This window comes from Maylandia zebra, linkage group LG14 (genome assembly GCF_041146795.1).
Source record: "Maylandia zebra isolate NMK-2024a linkage group LG14, Mzebra_GT3a, whole genome shotgun sequence".
Classification (NCBI taxonomy): domain Eukaryota; kingdom Metazoa; phylum Chordata; class Actinopteri; order Cichliformes; family Cichlidae; genus Maylandia; species Maylandia zebra.
In genome coordinates, this window is record NC_135180.1 from 2,511,570 (window position 1) to 2,532,872 (window position 21,303).

General features: G+C 44.4%; 2 protein-coding genes and 1 long non-coding RNA gene across 5 annotated transcripts in view; 1 reads left to right on the forward strand and 2 right to left on the reverse strand.

The window, feature by feature from the left end:
- Window positions 1-984: 984 nt before the first annotated feature.
- On the reverse strand, window positions 985-10,281 carry tbx2b (T-box transcription factor 2b). Of its 2 annotated transcripts, none has more exons than XM_012916950.3 (8): window positions 10,153-10,281; window positions 9,087-9,907; window positions 7,984-8,251; window positions 6,339-6,485; window positions 5,098-5,174; window positions 4,741-4,910; window positions 3,254-3,837; window positions 985-2,832 (listed from the first exon to the last, which is right to left on the reverse strand). In XM_012916950.3, the coding sequence occupies exons 2-8, from the start codon at window positions 9,443-9,445 to the stop codon at window positions 2,383-2,385; spliced, it is 2,055 nt and encodes a 684-aa protein (XP_012772404.2). In that variant the 5' UTR covers window positions 9,446-9,907; window positions 10,153-10,281; the 3' UTR covers window positions 985-2,382. The 2 variants fall into 2 exon arrangements, with proteins under 2 accessions (XP_012772404.2, XP_076748228.1); XM_076892113.1 differs by having other exon boundaries at window positions 6,339-6,489; window positions 7,982-8,251.
- A 174-nt stretch (window positions 10,282-10,455) lies between these two features.
- LOC143422007 (uncharacterized) lies at window positions 10,456-16,944 on the forward strand. Its single transcript, XR_013101590.1, has 2 exons — window positions 10,456-10,593; window positions 14,634-16,944. It is a non-coding gene; the product is annotated as an uncharacterized LOC143422007 (long non-coding RNA).
- Window positions 16,945-17,503: 559 nt separating this feature from the next.
- Window positions 17,504-21,303, reverse strand: part of bcas3 (BCAS3 microtubule associated cell migration factor) — a 314,780-nt gene continuing 310,980 nt past the window's right edge. For both annotated transcript variants that reach the window (XM_014407735.4, XM_014407734.4), the window contains one exon: window positions 17,504-18,953. In XM_014407735.4, the coding sequence (XP_014263221.1) occupies window positions 18,805-18,953 (149 nt within the window). In that variant the 3' untranslated portion in view covers window positions 17,504-18,804. The remainder of the gene's footprint in view (window positions 18,954-21,303) is intronic.

Here is a 21,303-nt window from a genome sequence, read left to right on the forward strand (position 1 = left end):
GGGTCCCGGACAAAAGGCTGTCTGCTGCCCTAAACTCCCCCTGCTTAACCTTTTAAACCGAGACACACACATGCAGTGACACACATAAACACACACACTGCTGAGGCCTCGGCGCAAGTCACATTTCTACTGAGGATGAGTTCATGAATGTACAGGAACACACACACAAATACGCAGCACTAACGAAATATTGCATTCATTCTAAATACTTTAGGCTCAAACTCCAAACACCATGCATGTTTGGTTTCATAATACAACATTTATTTCCGCAGGTAAAAACACGTTCTGTTTCACACTCGTCGGTCGGACTCTGAGCTGCTCTTTGCTTTAAACAGTTAAAGCTGCTCTCCGGCTGCAGCGGATGTGTGCGAGCGCAGCAGAGAAAGCTCTTCCTATAAATACTTCCATCACTTCAGTGTTTCTAAAAATACACACAATGCTAAAGGAAATGCTGATTGACGGCGACCGAGGACCTGCTCGAAATAGAGCTGTGTGTACAGAAGACAGGTCCAGGAACTAAAACGATGTGACAGACTGCTGCAACAAAACACGAGAAAATAGAACATAAAAATGCAAATATAGAGGGGCAAAGCCTGCTCTTTAATTCGTTTGCTCATGTAAAGTCTGAAACAATAAAGCACGCTGTAATAGTCATAGCTGTAGTCTCAATGCAAAAATTCTGCCAGCAATTTTGACCCACAAATTTCACCATGCAATTTAAATCTGCTTTTAATGACATGCAAACTCGACCCAGACACATTTTCTTATCAAATTTAGTAAACCACACTTTTTCCTCCTGTTCGACATGTGGCCGACAGGGGGCGCTCCTGCCCCGCGCGTACGCGTGTGTGTCTACAAGCAGGCCCTTATTTGTGTGAAACCTTAGCTTAGATGACTTCATTAAAAAGGCTCCAAAAGTGGTGACAGTTGGTAGAGTGAGGTGATAATAATACTAATACTAATAACAATAATAATAATACAACCTTTCGCACAACATTTTTTTATTGAAATTGTGAGACAAACAAAAAAAAAAAAAAGAAAGAAAGAAAGAAAGAAAAAAACAAAAAGAAAAAAATACCCGGACAACCAGCATAAACAAGATATTTCCAACTTTAAATATATTTATGAATAGATATGAACGATGCGCCCATAAGAGGAATTACTTTGAATGTCTCCTGGCTGAAGTGAAATAACCTGAGGTGTTTTAGAATCCATGTGGAGCTCTCTCTATCTCTGTTCCTCTGTGTTTGTCGGTGGATGCAGACTAAAACATGGCACACGTCTCCTAAAAAAAGTCATCGATGCTTCATACACAGTTTTTTTTTCTTTTTCTTTTTTCAAACCAACAAGCGCTAAATAGCTTTCATGTACAGTATATGTAAAACGGGGCGGAAGGAGGAAGAGGAGGGGGCAGGATCCATTCGAAATATATACACGCTAATATACAGCCTTGAATAAATTAATACCAATTGCATATTCTTGGATCTTAGCTTTATTTACAGATTTTTTTTATTACATAAATAGTTCAGAAAGATTTTTTTTTCTGGCATTAAATGATAAACGGTTCTTTCTTCCTCTCGCAGGCGGGACGTTCACCTTCCATCCCTTTTGAAATAATCAGACTTGCCTGTCGGCGTCGTAAGCCTCGTGTTCAGGCGTGGAGTTTAGAAACCAGGCTCGGATGCTCAAGTGCTTCAGGTTACCCAAACTTTACAGCACACACTTTCCACAGTGCCCCACGCACAGTGCGGAGCTGCAGGCTCTCGGGCAGGTTAGACCGCTATAAGAGGCCGATGGTGGCCTTGCGTGGTCCACCTGTGATATGACATGATGACGTTTAATTCACTACTTGTTTGCTTGTTGTCACTGTGACTCTCTGATAGACGTCCTTGGCCTTAGGTTAAAGGGGTTTTTTGTGATTATTTAATTCTTTATTTTCCTCACATTTGAGTTATTTCCTTATTATTCTTTTCTAAATCGTTTTTATTTAATGAGTGTAGAATTGCAGCAGGGATTTTTTTTCTGTTTTGTGTTTTTCTTTGTTCTGGTGGGTCTGGCCGTCTTCAAAAGCTAACGCTAAAAACACTAGGATTTCAGGCAGGACTTTGGTGTCTGATGGTGCTGAAGCTTTTCACGCTTTCCAACAGGTCAGCTCTGAAGGAAACTTTCAATACTTGTGAATTGAAAAAGATTAAATATAATTACATAGACTATATTTCTGTCTACCTGCAGCTTTGTTCCAAAAAATAGTCATAATTGGCCTTCATCAACGCCCATCAGTCATGCCTTCATCCCAGTCTCTGTAATGTGCTGTACAGGACATATGCACTTATAGTCCTCTAGTATTCAAGCCAAGTCTTCATCCCAGACAGAGAGTCTTAATCACTTGGGACAGTCTGTATTTGGGGAGGGTTCCCTTTGGCCCTCCAGGCCGCTAACCAGTCTCTGGATGCTCTGCAGCTCGTTCACTGAGTCCTTCACGGAGGTTTTGGGAGACGCGACCCTCCCACTTGAGCCTCCTGTCTTGTGATTGCTGTGGTGCTCCGGTGCTGGGCTAGTTTCCCTACTGCCCGGTTTGGAGGACTCTGAGCCTGGGTTGATGCTTCCCTGCAGGCCGGTGGTGAGCAGGCTCGAGCTTTGAGGCAGAGACACCGGGAGCTGGTAGGGGTTGAAGCGGAGCCGTGGCCTGGATGAGCCGAGGAAGGGGTTCCTGGAGAGCGGACTGGATGTGCTGGTGGCTGGGAGGGCTGAGGCTGAAGCTGCTGCTGCAGCTGCTGCCATGTAGGTGTAAGGATACGGGAAGAGACCCCCAAATGGAGGCATGGGGATGCCCTGAAAGTCGAACAAGGAAAGACACATAGTCAGTGCAAAGATCACTGATGTGGGACGATCATCAAAGAATCTCTTCCATTCACCTACTCACAAAAACATCAGATTCTTCCGTTTTTTCAGACTGTTTAAAACTGATTTAAAAAGCACTGAAGCAGTAATATATTATTCCTGGGTTTTGTTTATTTATGTATTTTTACAAATAGATGATTCTACATTTCAAAAGGTGAATTTGATGAGTGTACTGTTGTTTTAATCATCAACAAACCTAAATTCCGAGCTTGCTGAGTGTAGAGTTTATTTCAACAATCACAGTGTGAAGAAGGCAAAGTAAATCATGTCTATGTCCCTGTCCTGCTGACGTCACATGACTGCTACAGGTGTGGAGAGGGACTAAATCATTTAAGTGGGCGGCTTTCCTTACCTGAGAGGCAAGCATGTGCTGGGACAGATGGAAGGGGAAGGGGTTTGGGGTTCCTCCTGTGCCCTGGGTGGAGAGGCTGCCATTTTCCAAACCACTTGTTCCAGATACAGAGGCCAATAGATGCCCCATGCCCATAGCGGAAAAGGCTCCAGGGGCCATGGCAAACTGCCCAGGGTGAAACAACAGTGGCGATCCGGTGTTCAGAGGGTTAAAGAACTGCTGACTGTGCAGGCCAGACAGAGCCAAGCTTTGTAAATGGCCTGGGCTGAAGTGTGAGGGGCTCTCGGTCTGGACTACAAGAGGGGAGAAGGCATCCTTAGTGGCACTGATGCCTCCAGCCTCCGAGTCCTTTGTTAACACGTCTGTGGTGTCCTTCCTGTGCCTGCTTTCCACTTTGTCCTTCTCGAGGCTCCTTATACTGAATAAAGACTCATCCTTCTTCTCAGCAACGGCTCTTTCCCTCATGCGCTCCTCACACCTGGAGCTGTAGGGGGACACAGGTTCGGGTCCCGGGCTGTTGGACCCGGTGCAGCGCTCATCTTGATGCTCCAGCTCTTGCTCGCTGTCAGTGCATGTTTTATCATCTAAGATGCAGAAATCAGAAAGCAGGACACATAAGCACCAGTCCTACACTCTAACCCACACACAGCAAATCATGTGGTCACGAGGCTGGTTGGGACGCTCTCTCCAAATCCACCTTGTATGTTCCAGTCTTTGAGAAAATAACATTTAACCAGCATTTTAAATATTGTATTAATTTTGAAAAATATTCCTTGTCAGCCTGTGTGTAATGTTTTAGTGAGCAAAGATTGGAAAAATGAACATGTTTAAATTTTTATCAGAGCCCTTTAAAACTAAATGCTGAGACCTAATGAGACTCATATATAATGGACTATTTCTGAACTTTTATAATCGAGTTATAACATTCAGATGAAAATTTGAATTTCAAATCCCACGGCAGTCCAAAATTAGGCTGATTTTACTGTCTTTATACACAGTTCTTACCAACAAAATTAACAAATTAAATAAAGGCGGGTCAGTGCGTTATCCGAGGCAACCTTTGGTTAACAGGTGAGGAATGCAAACCAAAAACCAACGCAAATCCAACAGTAATATGAGTAACAACCAAACAGTTTGGAGGTCAGAGTCCTGTGGCACCGTTTAAAGACATGTCGCTGTTTTATCTGAACGCACCACAGTCCAAAAACCAAACAAAAACTGAATCGCAAAAATCAAATGCCACAATAATAATCTAGAACTAATAGTGTAATAATAATAAAATAAATAATGCATGTATGACAATAATGCATCTACTTTGTGTCACTGTTTACTTTGCACTCATTTAATACTTTATCACTTTAAAATATGAAATTATTTCATAACCTAAACGATCATTGCAGCAGCTCGTGATTATTAACGCACCCCGCTGTCATGAAATCCAACAAAGCCCCTGCACCAAAGAAAAAATAAGCGGTAGTATCACTAACCTCTACTTGGCCTGCTGAACCTCAGCGGGCTGGTACCCGCTCCCAGCGGGGAGTGGACCGTGTCCCTGCCGGCAGGAGCTTCACTGGACGAGGCGTCCGAGTCCGCGCCCTCCCTGTCCGCCTTGCACTGGTCCTCGTACATCCGCAGCGAAGGCATGGACAGCTGCTTCCTGCAATAATAATAATAATAATAATAATAATAATAATAATAATAACAACAAATGAGTTGTCCTTGCTGAATTAAAAAAAAAAGGCCGATACACACACACACACACACACACACACACACACACACACACACACACACACACACACACACACACACACACACAGCAGGTGTTATACAGCAGTTTGTACCTTTTCTCTCTCCTTCCGTTTCCCGTGTCTCTGAAACCTTTGGCGAACGGGTTGTTGTCGATCTTCAGCTGTGTTATCTATCCAAAATAGAAGGACAGGAGCCGTTTTATACACAGAGAACCACAGGAAAACACACACACACACATTGTTAGGCCCCAGTGTCTCCACCTGGTCCACATGTATTAAAACAATGCCTTTGGATTAACACACATACAGCGTAGACCTCGGATTTGCATTATTAATTAAAACGTAATGATGGTGCGTTATTCACATAGGCCCCCAGAGAGAAATTCTGCCACGAAACATTCCTCTGTGGGGCCACAGAGGCCTTCGACCCCCAGAAAAATGGCGGAGGATGCTATACTTGAACAGATAACGCTCATATCAATAATTAATACGGCGGTTTGGAACACTGCTGCCTCACAATATGTGGAGGAGGCCTGTGTGGCTCCGTGTATTTGAAGGAGCCACACAGGCCTCGGGGGAGCTTCCGTGCTCCTGGAGGCCCTCCGTGGCCCCAGAATTCAACGCTTCAGGCGCTTCCAGTTTGAGTAGCGAGTCTGAGCATCTGCCCAGTCTAGCTGCAGTGTGACCAACCCTTTAAATGCCTCCTCAATTGTGTCTTTTTGCCATAAACGTTTAGAACATGACCCCCGCCCCTGGACACGAGTCCCAATTAGCTTCAAGAAGGAGGCGAACGAACAGCCAAGGGCTTCAAAATAATGCCATCAATTTTTTTTTATAAATTCAGGTGGAATGATTAGCTTTGATATGAAAATAAATAAATACATAAATAAATGACTCTAGTGTCACTTTGACAAGACAAAACTTTCAAATATGACGCCAGTCATTTTTAACGCAGCGTCACAACATTCATAACCTCCTTTCTCCAGCATTTATACGCCTAATTTATTCACTTCTGGACAAGGTAATAGCCCATTTATAGCCCGTGAATAGCCGATAACACACACACACACACACACACACACACACACTCCATTTGAATTCATAGATATGTCGGCTGCAGCCACAAATCCAAGCAAAACAGCAATTAAAAAAATCCAGAGGGACATGGGAGTCCTCTGCAGGGAAATTAGGCGACCTACAAAATCAGATTAAGTCTTCGGGGGTTGGTGGCGGGGGGAGAGGACGCTGATGTAGGACGTTTATTTAGGATGTTTATTATGCAAAGTATAGCAGCCATATTAGAGGCCGTCGGTGGAGTGTGAACGCTGACTCACCTTGTCGTTCTGATATGCTGTCACAGCCACGAACTCGGTCTCGGGGAACACGTACGTCCTGAAGGTGCTGTAGGGAAGCTTCAGGATGTCGTTGGCCCGCACTATGTGGAACCTGGGCTGGTACTTGTGCATGGAGTTCAGGATCGTCTGGACCAACACACACAGAAAGCGAAGCTTTCGAGTGAATATCACGGCATGTTTATGTCTCTCTCTCTCAGATGCTCAACCTCGACACCAGGCAGAATCTGTTGCAGGCGGATCATCCAGCGCATTGTTATTGATGCTGTTATAATTACTGTGTAAGCAGCCTGGTCTGTAATTAGTGCGGGGCAAAGGGAAAAACCTTACCAGGCCACACATGCTGCCATGAGGAATCAGAACCACAGAAAAAACGATTTGATCCAATTCCTAACAGCACAAAGAGCTACAAATTTCACAAGTACACACGCACAGAGCGGCGTGGAGTTACTGCCCGGTGGTCTGTTTTGACGCATCAAAGACATCACACGCAAAACTTAAAATTCCCCCAAAATGGACCGGACACAAAGTGACAGTAAAGATACAGAAAACCAAAAACTTTAGGTGACTGTACGAGGCAATGCAAGCCCGAATCAGCGCTGCACACACCAAGAAATTCTGCTTCTTAGCTATTGCAAATTATTTAGACTGACGCGTCATGTTCCATTTATTTGCAGTAGAAAGCACACAAGGCTGCCATTCAGATACACACTGCAAAATGTGATAATATGCCCCTTTGCAAACTGGTAGCGTTATTATTTATTTTATTTATTTATTTGATTTTAAATGCTTTGTAAAAAGACAAAGTAAAGCCAGTTATTTTGGATAAAACACACTCCACAAATATAGAAATGAAAAAATAAAATACACAATATATGCAACAGCCATATGAGGTTACTAGCTGGAGGGAGCGTTTCGCACTCACTTCATGTTATTTCTTTCTGACCCGATTTGGTAATACACCACTTAATCCTCAGCCTCGCAAACAGTCGGCTTAGACATGCTGGGTTTTTCTTTTCTTTTAAGTTCCCAATACAATCGGGCCTAAAACAAAGGTGTACAGTAGGGAGGTGCAGTGCAAACTACGGTCAGGGGGTAAGGAGGCCTGTAGGTGCTGCAGCTCAGGCAGCTGGGCCTGGCTTTGGATATCAAGGTGGAGAAATTGCAGAGCCGCGATATTCTGCAGAACATCGAAGAGACACAAGTTCCAAGTCAAGTAGCGACAAAGTGACAAAGCTTTGGGTGTAAAGACGCTACATATTATATTCTCCGTCAATTTCATTTTAGAATACTGTAGGAGACGATGATACTCTGAGCAGATTTATGTCAGTGCTCCACGTCTCTCAGCTTTACTGAAGCTACTTGATCATTTTTCTGTGGCAGTTTCATACTAGAAATTCGCTCTGTGCTCTTTTTTTTTCCGGATTTTTTTTCCTGTGATCAAACATTCACTATCACCCATTTCCCCTCACGTCTTCCAAAAAAATAAATAAATAAAGTAAATAAAAAATCCATAAATGTTGAAAATGTCATCTCCAGTATTTCAACACTCAGTGCAGCGTGTAAATATGAAAAATATCCTCCCTGCACAGAAGAAAGAAAGGAAAAAAACTCTATTTGTACTTACAAATCCATGTTTGTCCGAGATGTTGTTGGTCAGCTTGAGTTTATGGAAAGCAACAGGCTTGGCCATCCACTGCTCGCCGGTGGCCGGGCTGTCCGGGTGGATATACATCCTCTTGGGCATCTCGGGGTCGGCCTTGCCCGCCACCATCCAGCGGGAATTGTGGAACTTGTAGCGGCAGTCGTCCGCGGCCACGATGTCCATCAGCAGGATGTATTTGGCTTTTTTATCGAGGCCGTTTATTCGCACTTTGAACGGAGGGAACATCCTCCTGCGGAAAGAAACACACGCCGGGAGTCAACACGCCGCGATACAACCCGAATACAACTGCACATTATCCTGCAACATTTGAGCAAATTTGACAAAAGAGGCGTTGAGGGAAAAACGCGGCGCTCGTACAGGCAGAAATATTGCAATTGTCAGACATTCTTCTCCAAAGCTGCACACTGTTAGGCGACAGCAACACAAAAACACAGTGCGTGTTTCTGTGCGTGTGTGTGTCCAAGCCATCCACTACAAAGCTGAGGAATATATTTATGACCACACCACCTCATGTCCCTGCTTTTTGAAGTGACAGCCTGTTTATAAAACCCAGAAGCTCTGCTGCCTCCACAGAATGCAGTTTAGGAGATAAAACCTGATCAAAGCTCTTACCACATTTCCCCCAAAATATCCCAGATATGTGCTGTGGTCACGGTGGAAGTAGATGACAAATATTTCAAGACAAACGGGAGCTTTATTCAATAACTGGCTCCTCACCCACAAATGTAGATGTGGCATAGTTATTTAAAACGACATTTAAAACTGCTATTTAGGGTATAATTACTGGTAAATGCCGTGTTCTCGCTGTTTTTGTTAAATATAGTTTTTATTTTATTTTATTTAAATAAATGAGCAAACCAACAATCACTGCAAAAATATGTACCGACCGTGCAAGGCCTGATAAAGAGGCTGCCGTTTACTGGCATTTTAGCTGCTCTAAAATTCTCGAGTAATTCTCCGAGCTTACTTGGACTAACCGAAAAGGCTTTAAACTGTATGGAAATAAAAACACGTTCTCCGGATATCCGTGAGCGGATCTATATGCATCGGGCGAGAGTTCTTACCTTCCTGACTTGGTAATAACCATCTCCGTTCCGAGTTTGTGAAACTGGTCCCAAAGATCCTTGGCTTCCAGTGTAACTTTTGGATCGTCGTCCACTTCCTCCTCGGGCTCCAGGCTTTTCATGCTGCGGAGATGAGCCGCCTGATGGTGACTGAGAGCCGGGTGGAGCCCAGCCTCCGCCGCCCCTGCCAGGCCGTGGTCCGTGATCGGCTTAGTGAGAGCACCGGGAGGGAGGCTGAGCGCCGGGAAGAAGGAAGGCTGAGCGGCCGCTAGAAAGGCGGACATGGGGAAATCGGTCGGCCGGTGTGCGTGGAAAGGGTGATAAGCCATTGCAGTCCCTGTGAAAACTGGATCTCTCATCGGTGCATCCACAAAAAGCGAAGTGAAATAACAGATATTTTAATGGTATCTCCCCCCAGCCCAGAGCCAGAAGGTCCGCTCTTCGACAGCACTCAGTAATGTCTGTAAAGCGGCACAGTGAACACACAGCGCGTTATGGGGGTGAAGAAAATAGCCCAGAGTTGCTGCTGATGTGCGTTTCCTTTGGTTCCTGCACCGAGTCCGTCAGCAGAAGTGGCGCTTCAGTAGAAGGCAGAGCCCGGCTGCGCTGTGTGCCTCTCAGAGAAATAAGCAGTTTCTCAGTCATCCCACACTGACTGGAGAGATGTGGCCCCGTTCACTGCAGATCTGTGACTATCTCACATGTCCTTCCTGCCTCCATCCCCAACACTAATGAACCAAGCCCCTTTGATTGCTGATTTTACGCTTTCTGGACCAATTGTGGGCCCCTATAGGCGTGGTTCTGACAGCTCCGGCCAGACTCTAGGAGAGGAGGGGGGACAAGAAGGTGTCGGAAGCATTAGCAGTAAGAAAACATGTCAACAGAATAAAATATTAACCAATGACAGGAAAGATCGGGAAATCCCACCCCCATTTCTAAGCCAAACACCGGGTCAGCCCTTAGCTCTTGGCCGGTGGAGGCATCACCTCTCTCGGCTAGCTTTTTTATAATGTCGCCTGCGGAAAAAAACCCAACCTGTCCACAGACTCGGTGTCTTAATACTCACCTTCATACAGAGGAACAGCCTCACTTCTCCATATTTGCCACAGTGTTTTCGAACATGTCACAGCAGTAAATCTCGCAGCTCATGCTCTGCATTCCGGAGAGATTTCTTCTCAAGAGCTGCTGCTCTCTCGGTCGCTCTATAGTCTCTATAGAGACTTCGTAATTATAGCGTCGGCTGTTTTGACGATTAGGCTGGATTTGCCTCACACTAGTCCAGGCTATGTTAACCGTGTGTATACTGAATCGAGACTCAAACAGGCTCGATTTCCCCGGGCGGGAGCCGCGTATCTGTGCGTGTTCCTGGTGGGGCTGACGGGGAGGCGGCGGCAGAGTAAAGCGGGCTGGAAAAGACCAACTCTGATGCTGCGTGGAGCAAAAACAGAGGAAGCCCGATGAATAATGATGCGTGAATTTTGCGAGAAAAATGAGGGAGAAAAAAGCGGTGAGTGCTCACTTCGATACCAACTCTTCCTTGTTTGGCTTCAGATGAAGTTTACTGCATGTATTTGAACTTGTTATTATTGTGTCGCTGCTTTATTCCTGCTGTTGCGGTGCTGCTGGCTGTCGGAGGGATTACTTTATTTTTTATTTTTTTAAAAATATTTTTTAACTCCGATATCAAACAGCGACGAGATGATTTAGAGCTCAGTCTGAGTTTGGGGCAGGCCGTGGTGGCGTGTAATCTCCGACAGGTTTTATTTTGTCAAACCAAGAGCAGTGCGGGACTCCAGGAGCCAGGAGGGGGTGGTGGTGGTGTGGGGCACCAGCCTCCCAGCACTCTGCTCTGCGGAGCTCCTTCGGCAGAATCCAGTGAACTCGGACTCGGTTTGTTAGAGAGTCGCTCGGCGCCGGTCGGCTGATGCGCCGCAGTAAGAACAATCTCCTGTCTCTTTAGATTTACCCTCAAGTGCTGTGAAGCGAAGCCTCATCTGCGGCTCTGCTCCACTGTCCTGCCTCGGTCATGACTCAGTGTCGGATCTGAGTCCCCCACCCCCCCGCCTCCTCGTTTTGGATAAACAGCTGCCCTCTCCGGGCTGGGACGATCGCGAGTGGGCCGCAGGCGTCACTTGGACAAAAACTGAAACAAAAAGTGTTAATCCCTCTGAATAAGTGTGTCAGCGACAACTGCGCATTTCCGATGAACCCCTGGAACTTAGCCGCCTCTGTGGCTTCCGCTGACACCCGCACAAAATTCTTAGTAGCCATCTAAATGTCTTCAATAACAAATCTAAACATCAAAACAAACAAACAAATAATAGAATAAATAAAATGAAATAATCAAAAGACGAAATGCTTCTAAACTACCAAGTAATCCGTTCGGCCTCAAAACAAAAAAGACAAACAGAAAAGAAAAGTGTAAACAAAACGATTTGATGTCTCCAAACCGACACCACGATTCGGCTTGTGTGTCAGATACAGCATGTCATGTGATTTAAGAGCATGGGATGTCTGCACATCTCTGTGTTACACACTTGTTGCTCGGCTCCCATCATACAGCCATGCGTAATAGAGTCAGCAGGCCAGAGAGAGAGTAGCTCCGGTGAACGGGGCTCATACACCTGAATGAAGCCGTTTCCACGAGCCCAGTGGATCCCACACACATCCCCGAAGCGTCATGCGCTCCCGCACGGCACACACATCAGCAGCACAGAGAGTGTCAAGGTTAAGAAGAGCTGTTTCAGACTGAAAATAATTAAGATGGGTGTTGTTGTGGTGTGTATCTAACAGCTGACTCGTCCCTAAAGCTGCTTTTTTATTTTTTGAAGACGTAGGAGACTTTGGGAGCTGCTCACTGGGCTTTACTGTGACACAAATGAAAACAGATTAGCAACATATGGAGGTGGATAACGGTTTTTCTGTTGGAATGCTCAACGGGATAATTGTATCAACAATGCTTTTACAAATTAGTCACCATTTATTTGTTCTGTGCCTTCAACGGTACAGAAATCTCCATCAAGCGCGATTTAAAAGTCATTAAGTCAAGGCAGCAGAGCTCCAGGCTGCTGGGAGCTCTACGTGGAAGGGGCATCGGCCTGATAGATTAACGCGTCCTGTGTGTTGTGGATTAATGGAAGCAGACAGTAAATATGCTCCTTAGACTTGTTCTTTGGGCATGTGTTTGTCAGCTGGGGATGTGGATATGAAGCGTCTGCGAAGAAAAAATGCGCCAAAAATGAGCAAATTATCTGGTTTTGTCTTCAATTTCTGTTGTCTGAAAATGTATGTTTTTAAAATAAAATAATAAAAAAAATAAGGTCACATAGTTGTCAGAAACGAGCCTAGATGAGGACGTTTGGAGGCTTAAATCAGACACCTTTGGAGCTGCTTGTCACACTTCAAGCTGCAGGCTCGTATTTACCGTGAATTAACTACTTGCAGGACGCTTTCCATACAGTAGGAAGTTGACTGAGGTTTTTCTGTGTCCTTTATTCGTCCGTTCAATACAAGACAATACAACTGTGCGTAAAATGCGCCTTCCGTCCCGGTCATTTGGCCCCTGTGTCAGCGATCCGGGCCAAAGACGCTCTAATTACAACATAACGGGACGGTTTTTGCGCCATATTCGTCTATAATCGAGTATTGTTATTTTCTTCCTTTCCTCCGCATTGTTCCTTTTCTCCTTTCATCTCTCCATCTTCTCCTCCCATCTCCCTGCATCATCTCTCAGACTATATTTAGCGGCTAGACTGAGGCCTTGGCGCCAGACCGTTTAAGACCTGTCAAAGTCCCTCATATTTCCCCTTGTCACATGGAAACCCGGCGACCAGCGGCCCTCTCCTCCTCCTCCTTCCTTTCTCTTCTCCCGCTCCTCCTTCTCTCTCCTCCTCCTGTAACTACCAGCAGCTTTCCTCCTCCTCCTCCTCCTGCTCCTCTCCGGCTGCCTTTGCTAAATGAAACATACCACTTCTCACTTGTAGCAAAAGGAAAATGTTTCCTTAAGCCCTCCCAAACTCAAACACTCCCGCACACATATTATTTGGAACAATGCATCGAAAAAGAGGTTTGCTTGTTTGTTTTTGGCTCTGAATATTACCGGATGCATCACAGATATGCTATTAAAATAATAATAATAATGATGAAATAAAAATGTCGCACCTTATACATGTTCAGTCATGAACTACAGCCACTCACATCCAGGGCTGAAGCCTTTTATTTTCCTTGCTCCCTTCTCATCTCATCTGCGTCCACGATGTTGAATAGAGGGGTTGAGGTGCGTCTGACTGACAGGTGGAACGCCAGGTGAGGGCGCTATGGTGACCCGAGGGAGCCAGAGGAGGGTGACAGAGCTGTCACAGCTACAGGCGTCACGCAGCAGACAGCCTCACAGAAATCTGAAGTCTTTCCGTTTCAGTACATTTAATCCCCCTGCTCATTTCAGCCATCTCAGTTCTGATGCTGCTGGTCACTGCGTCACGGACAGGAGATGTTTGGGTGGCGCCACAGGTGCACGGCGCGCTGCGCTCGTGTACGTGTCTGACTTTGTCCAGAAATGAAAAAAGACGCGAATACAGGAAATCCAAATGATGACATCACCTGTTGCTGTTATTCTCAGGTAGAAAAAACAGATAAATATGAAATAAACTATGAATTAAAACGGGCTTCTGTTGTTGTCGGGTTACTACTTTATAGAGGAAATTTCTCGCGGATATCCGGGGGGCGGATGTGAGAAATAATTTAGATTTCCCGAAGTAAATAGTCAAATATTAAAGTTTAAGATAAAAAAAAAAAGTAATAATAATATTTGCACCTAAACTGTGTTTGTTATTCCGCTGGAATCTCCTGATATTGCTCCTGAAAATCGAGAAGTAACGGCGCACATACGGTGCAGTATGTCTGCACGTTATCCTTGAAAGGTACACAGTGTTACCCCGAGGCCCAATAATTAGCTCTGCTGGCTGGATTCTTCTGGATTGAACCCGAACGGACACAAATTATTTTTACTGTACTCGTGCATGCGCACAAATGTTTGTCAAAGCAAGTTCATCCTTATTTACAGCGATCCTCTTAAACCTGCATTTGATGTTTTACGAATCTTTCCGACAAACAAGGTGACTGCAAAATCCACATTTATGTTTTTTTTCTTTAAGCTTATTGTATTATTATTAGATTCATCCGCTCAAATCTAAACATTTAGGAAGTTCCATGTATTATTTGTAGTTTTTTAAATCAAACAAACAAACAAACAAACAAACATTTGTTTGGCACATCGAGCAAACAATCGCTCAACTTATATTTGTATTTTTGTTTTTAAAAACTACAATAAAGTCTCTTTTTTGCGCGCAGTTTTACCAAATAAATCCAAGAAGGAGATTCCACTCTGTTTATGTGCATGCTTGTGGTTCGGAGCAGCAGGTCTAAATTCATCCTAATCAGCAAACATTCGGGTATTTAACATCATCCAGCTGATAGCATTTATTACCATTTCATCTAAATGGAGGAGCATTTTTTAAACAGCAAAATAATCTTTTGTGTGTTTTGCAGATGTGTTGACAGCATGGAGAGATTAAATTAGCAGCTGCAGCGCCGGGAACATTGAATCATATTAAGGATCAGCAGCAGAGGAGCGGAGGAAGAGGAGAGGCTGTACCTGCAGGCCTCTGCTTTCAGGAACCCGGTACCGCAAAACATCAGGACATCCACTAAATAGCCCACAGAAAACCTCTCACCCAGGGCAGGGAAGTTTAAACAAATACGCTTTATTCTTATTTCGATTCTTATGAAAACACCTGGAGAATGAAAACGTTAAAACAGCCTGAAAATCACTTAAAACGCGACAGAAACAGCGAAGCTGCAGTAAATTAAAATCACGCCTGAACGACAGATATCCGAAATATCGTTTTTTTTTAACCTCTTGAAAGATCGAATTACGCAACAGAGACACGTCACGTCTGATCACACGCACTGCATATGAATGACTCGGTCTGAATGAAACGAACCTGAAAAGTTCTGAATGGATGGCACTGCTGTCCCTCCTGCGGTCCCGCAGTGACGCTGTCACAGCGTGACGCTGGTCTCAAAGGGTGGCACGACAGGAGCCCGCAGGAACACCGAGTCCAGACTTTTCACACAGTTTCATTTCAGCGTTGCTTCATTTGAATTTTCTAATATTTATCCAGCTGACAGAAATTATTAGATCTAAGCCAGAAAACGAGGTTTCACACAGCTGCGCTGTTCAGCATCAGGGTTCTAACATATGGTTTGATGGGCCTGAATTAATCACTTGTTGCACACTAGTTAAAATCAGCAGCCTGTTTTCTCCACAATACTTCGGAAACAGCTCCGGTGTATTTTTAACATCACGGAATTCAGTCAAAATAAGAACAAAAAAAAGAAAAAACAAGAACGAAACTTTAAACATAAAAACATCTCATTTTCGTCCCTAAAGCACAGCCTGGATGTTTCAGTGTGAGCGGAGTCTTCCTCTGCTCAGTCCACCGCGCACTTTTTTTCAACCCTGTGCAGCTAAATGGAGCGCTTACTGAATGTCTCCAAAAACATATTTAGAAAAGAAATAAAAATAATACTCTGCAGAATGTGCGTTTACAGCCCTCTCTACAGCTCTGCATGCATGTGTGTTTTGAATCCACGTCTCTTTAAGTCCCGTCTTAACGCAAAATTCAGTGTGTATCGTTTAAAAAACTAGTCGAGTTCGTTTTTATTGAGGACGTAGAATCCACGCCAATACTGAATTCCCGAACAGTTGATTTGTAATTTAGAGTCACCGTCGGGAGCCAATTTACACTCTCCAACTGCACAGCCATACACGAAAGAACAGCACTGTGTTGGTTTGTAGCTGAAGTGAAATGCTGAAGCCAGCTGGGAGTTCGTGGTGGTAAAAACTCAAGCAGAGAGACGGTCATGGGTTCAAATCTAATTTGCCTTGTGCGCAACACAAACTTGGGAAAAGCTGCTGAGTAGCAACAGAACTCGCGGCCCAATGCTTTGCCTAGAAGGGAGCTTGTTACTGCGCACACTCGCTGTGTAACAGGCCTTCCTCCAAGAGTGAAACTGTGAGCTGCGAGGAACATTGCACACTTCAGAGAAGGCCAGCAGACCTCTTGCTCTTTATTCTGAAAATTATATTTTGAACTGCAGCTGGCAACAAGCAAGTTTATTGATAACCCTAAATGGAAAGTGGTGCACAGTTGTGCAACCGCATCAATTGTTGGCACTTGGCCTAAAGAATAACAAACTAACAACATCTCTGATGACCATAACGATGCCGGGATGATTCTGGGAAACTGTTCAGTGGAGCTGGACACTGATCTCACCAAAAACCTGCAGGACTCTTCTTATATTCTGCTGCCGGCTGCTGACCCGATTAGTTAATACTGTCACAGTCCTGCTGAATATTCACAAGTTTTCTTCTCTAATCACACATTTCCAAGCAGGAGCTCTGGTCAGAATCAAGAAATTTCAAAGTTTGAGCAGTTTATATGTCAGGGAGCCAACTGTGTCATCTTCACTGACTGAAATCAGGGAGCAGATTTAGGAGCTCAGTAACAGCACACATGTTCCTCTGAGTTCATGTAAACAGAGCTGCTCAAGTTCAGTGATTCAGAATTTCTTTCCTTGCACTCCCACGTCACTGCCCACTTGTTAGAAATCAATAATTGTTTACATTTAAAACATTTTAGGGATTTTGGTGCGTGTGGAACTTTTGTTACACTTCACATGTGTCTGTGGTGGTGACGGACACTTCCTCTGTATTAAAATGTGCACCTCTGAAGATATTTCATAATGTAAAGTGTTTGCAAAAACATGATAAAATAAAATGACTTTCATTTGCAAACTGCTGTGTCTTTTCAGTTTATGTTGCATAATGCTGAAGTTCCTCTGGTGAAGTGGCACATCCTCCCAGCTTTGTTCGTAATGGAATCTTGCACATCAGCCTAAACAAACACACAAAGGTTCACATTTATCCATTCAGTCTGCTCACGAACTCGTGCTGTAGCCATTTTCCTTTTGAAATATACACGAGGGTACGGCACGAGCTGTTGATGGTTACGCGTCTTTTCTCTTCAAGGCTGGGAAGCTTCCACTGCAGCTCACGGTGTTGGGAATGAGATCAATCGTGGCACATGAAGCACACACTGTTAATCTAATGTCATTCAGTTTAACTGTCCTCAGGTTTGTTTTTAGAATTAGAAGTTTTGCTGATTAACAGAGAAACAAACTCTCACTTCTCTCTCAGAACAAAGAGCACGAGTTGCCCATAAAGCGTCCTTTAACCACCCTTTACTGCCTGTTAAAAAATATGGCACTAATTAGCAGTGGTACTGTGTGCTGATGGTCACCGCTGTGGTTGAAATGGGAACATTAGGAGCAATCAGAGTGAGGACAAAAGACGGTTTCATTTTCTTCACTTTGTTTTTTTTTTCTTGCATGAACGCAGGGAAAGAAGTCAATGTTTCACAAATCCAACAACAAGAATAATAATGATGTTTTTCTTTTTTTTACTGTCCATTCAGTGTCTGAGAAAGCACATCGGACATGCAGGCAGTCCACATGTAGCACTGCAAATGACATTTCGAGCATTTTCTTGGGAGACGTTAACAGTGCAGTTATTTTCACTTTGAACAAACTGTCAGACAAACTCTTTATTTCTGCAGGCAAAGAAAAAAAACAGGAAAATATAGATTTGAAAGATCTTGAATAGGAAAAAGATTTTGGTCAAAAGTTGTTAATGTACAAAATTCGGCGTGACGACTACACAAGCCTCCGTTACTGCGCTCAATTAAAATTTACTATCTGGAAAGGCGGAGTGGGGAATATATCCAAATGATTTCAGAAACATCTCGATTACACTGTAAACATCTGAATTACTCCAGCAAAGCAGTAATAGTGTCATCTTGTTACTGCACCCTTTGTCAAATATGATTACATGAAAATCAAAGGCATGAAAGGAGCAAATTTAATCTAAAACACTGAGCGGGAGGCAGCGACGCTCTTACACGGGGAGAAGGAGCTCCCGCACGTCGCTGCCTGGAATAAACATTTCCTTTTTTTCCTCTGTCAGCACTCCCGTCTCCTACGCTTCATTCAGACAATGGGCGCACCTAACCTTCAAAAACACACACTGAGAACGACGGCAGCTGAGCGAGCAGCAGGCGACGAAGCAACGAGGTAACGAGCAGGGTTACGCTCTAATGTTGAAAATAGTGGACGTTTCTCCCTGACAGCAGACATATCAAAATATTAAACTGTATTTTATCTGTTCTTTATTTAGCTTCCTTCTAAGCAGCTGCTCAAAACAGCTGCTACCCTTTAAATGAACAAGTTTCCAAAAGTCTGCAATAAACGAGTCCAGGTGTTTCCACCCAGACATGAGCACAATTCGAGGGTAAACAGCAAATCAGTGTTTTTGGAATGATTTGGGAATTAAAATGATCAGATTTGAATTGAGTGGAAATTGGCACAATTTTCAGCAGCTTGAAAATTCAACCCCAGAAATGAATGACCAGTGGCGGCCGCAGCTGATTGGCGAGCAGCCGTCTGAGACGAGAAGAAACGAAACAAAAAACAAAACGCATGCTGACCATAGAAACACAAATCTTTTGATTTGGACTCAATACACCGCATCGGTGCGTGAGTGTACGATGGTGGACGGGCAGGCAGAGCAGGGTGGGACGGATGCCAGCGACGAGGTGTCCTAGGGGAAGTTGGTGGGGAAGAGGCTGAGCGGCTGGCTCTCGTTGGTGGGCAGCGGCGAGCGGTAGCCCTCGAAGTTGCGTGGGATGCTGCCGCTGGTGGAACCTGAGCTGTTGCTGAGGGTCTCGATGCTTCCCTCCCTCTGCAGCTCTGCGGGGACAGTGAGACAGAACGAGAGAACGTAGAGTTAGAGCCAGCAGACAAACTGGCTAATCAATAACTAGACCTTCGTGTGCCGCCTCAGTCTCCTTGTGGTTTATTCAGAACCACCGGAGGTGCAGCCCTCTTTCAGGAATACACCAGCTGAGAATGAGTAAATAAAATCTACCGACAGCATCTCAGAGAAAGTTTTTACTGAAAAATGTCAAGTGACAAGACTTCACTAAGCTGGGCTGAGATGCTGCTCAGGTCCTGAGGAAGAGCGTTCACGCTGCTTCATTTGTGTCCAAGTGAAAACCCTCCTGACGGCATCGCCACACCCCGGCTATAGGACGCTGTTTACTCAAAATGTTGATTGCATTTGCAGTTATGAAGCAACAGGAAAACACCTTTTTAATTCCACCGGTGTATCACAAACATATCGCTTCTTTGCATATTTAATTTTCCCTTTTATGACTGCACAAGCTAAACGGCCCTTATCAATCTTTCTGAATGCTCCCGCCACAGAGCACAGGCTACTGTCGTGGTTCAACTTTAACCTACTGTAGTTCTTGTAGTTGGGCTTCCATCAAGTTTTCATGTTTAATGGGATTATTACCAACATTTCAGGGCAAGCACTGAGAGTTTTCCCTTAAAAGAAAATGTTTTGATAATCTACATCGGGAATTCTCACATTGTTGATGACCAACATGCTAAATGATGGCTGACTGAGGGCTAAATTCACACATCAAACACATTGTGAGTTCGTACCGTGTCTGCTCAGCAGATGGAGGTACTTTGGTTGGTGGTCTATGGATTGTATCATAATATTACAAAATCTACTTCTAATTATTTTCAAAGTATTTTAGCAAGACACAATAACATACACGATCAAGTCTAAACATTAGAGCAGATGTGAGTGTAACAGCACGAAACACTGGACTTTAACAGCTTCACTTTACAGAGTCAAAAAGGGATTTTCAGGCAGCACAGAGGTTCCAGGAGTTTCCCTTCTTATTGCTCCACCGCGATTACTCATGAGACCACTACGAACCTGCTTTTGTGTCAGACAGATGAAATCCACATCTGTGGGAATAACCCACAGTATGAGTGGACATCAGTTATTCTGGGACTCAACTCTCTGGGTGACACAGGGCATATTTCTGACATGTCGCATGGCTGCCCCCCTCCCAGCCCTTCAGCGTCCTTCACTGTGGAATGACCGAGCTACTTTGGTAAAAATCCCTCCATAAGGAACTTATTACTGTTATTAAATGCTGTAAAACATATCCATAGATATGTGGATGGGATGGCGTGCGCAAAAGCGGCAACGCAGTATTAAGACTGCGATGCATGCAGTGTGCAGTGACATCCATCAGGCTTCTAGCTGCGTTTAATCTGCTGTTGCTTCCCGGATGCTCTGCTGACACCGGTCGCCGCCCTGCAAACACACTGCACTGCGCATCTGCGACGGAGCATCGACAAACCGAGAGCAGGATTTGATAATGCATTTACAGGAGACGTGCGCATGCTCACGGCTCAGGCTGTAGACTAGAGACGATCAAATGTTCTCATCCAACAGACACTCAGCGACACGAAACATCACATTGGCAAGAGAAAGAAGGACTCGACGACTCAACGAGGATCAAACTGCAAAGCGTTATATTTAATAACTATTCTTTTGGTTTAGTAAATTATTGCTTCTTTACTCCTGTGCAGTGACTTGTTATTCTAACTGTAACAGACATGTTGACACTTTCAAACTCCGAGTCCTCTCCAGAATGGCCTTCAGTATGAACAGAAAGGAGTGCTGGTAGGTACGAGATGTGTTTCGGTCATTCTTGTGTTAGTGACACAATGTTCTCAACCAGAGTGAAAATAAAGGTAAATACAGCTGTTTATAGGCGCTGCTGTGATCTGAAACTGTTGTCACTCCGAGTTTTTCCTGGGCCAGAACGTAACGCTCCGAATCCTCCAGCCGTTTGAAACTAACTGCAGAAAACGCTACTGACCTCGGGATGAACAAAAATCCTAATTTGCTTAAGACTGAGTTCAAATTCATAGCGCAGTGACATGAAACCACAGTTTAATGTGTCCCTGTGTCCTGCAGATGTTCAGGAGCTAATGTGGATGCTGTCTTTGTCATGGTGGCTTTGCAGGAAGTGGAAGCTTCTTACTTTAGCTCAGGAAACCTAAGACAAACCGCAACTGTTATTATCCCAGCTAACATGCAATGTGCCACACTGTGGCGAGATCCCAGCCTCTCCCAACCCCTTCCTCTTTAATTTCCCAACGCTGGGCAGAAATGCTGCAGTAATTCCAGGCAGAGATGAGAACTGCTGGTTTACACTGTTCTGGGTTC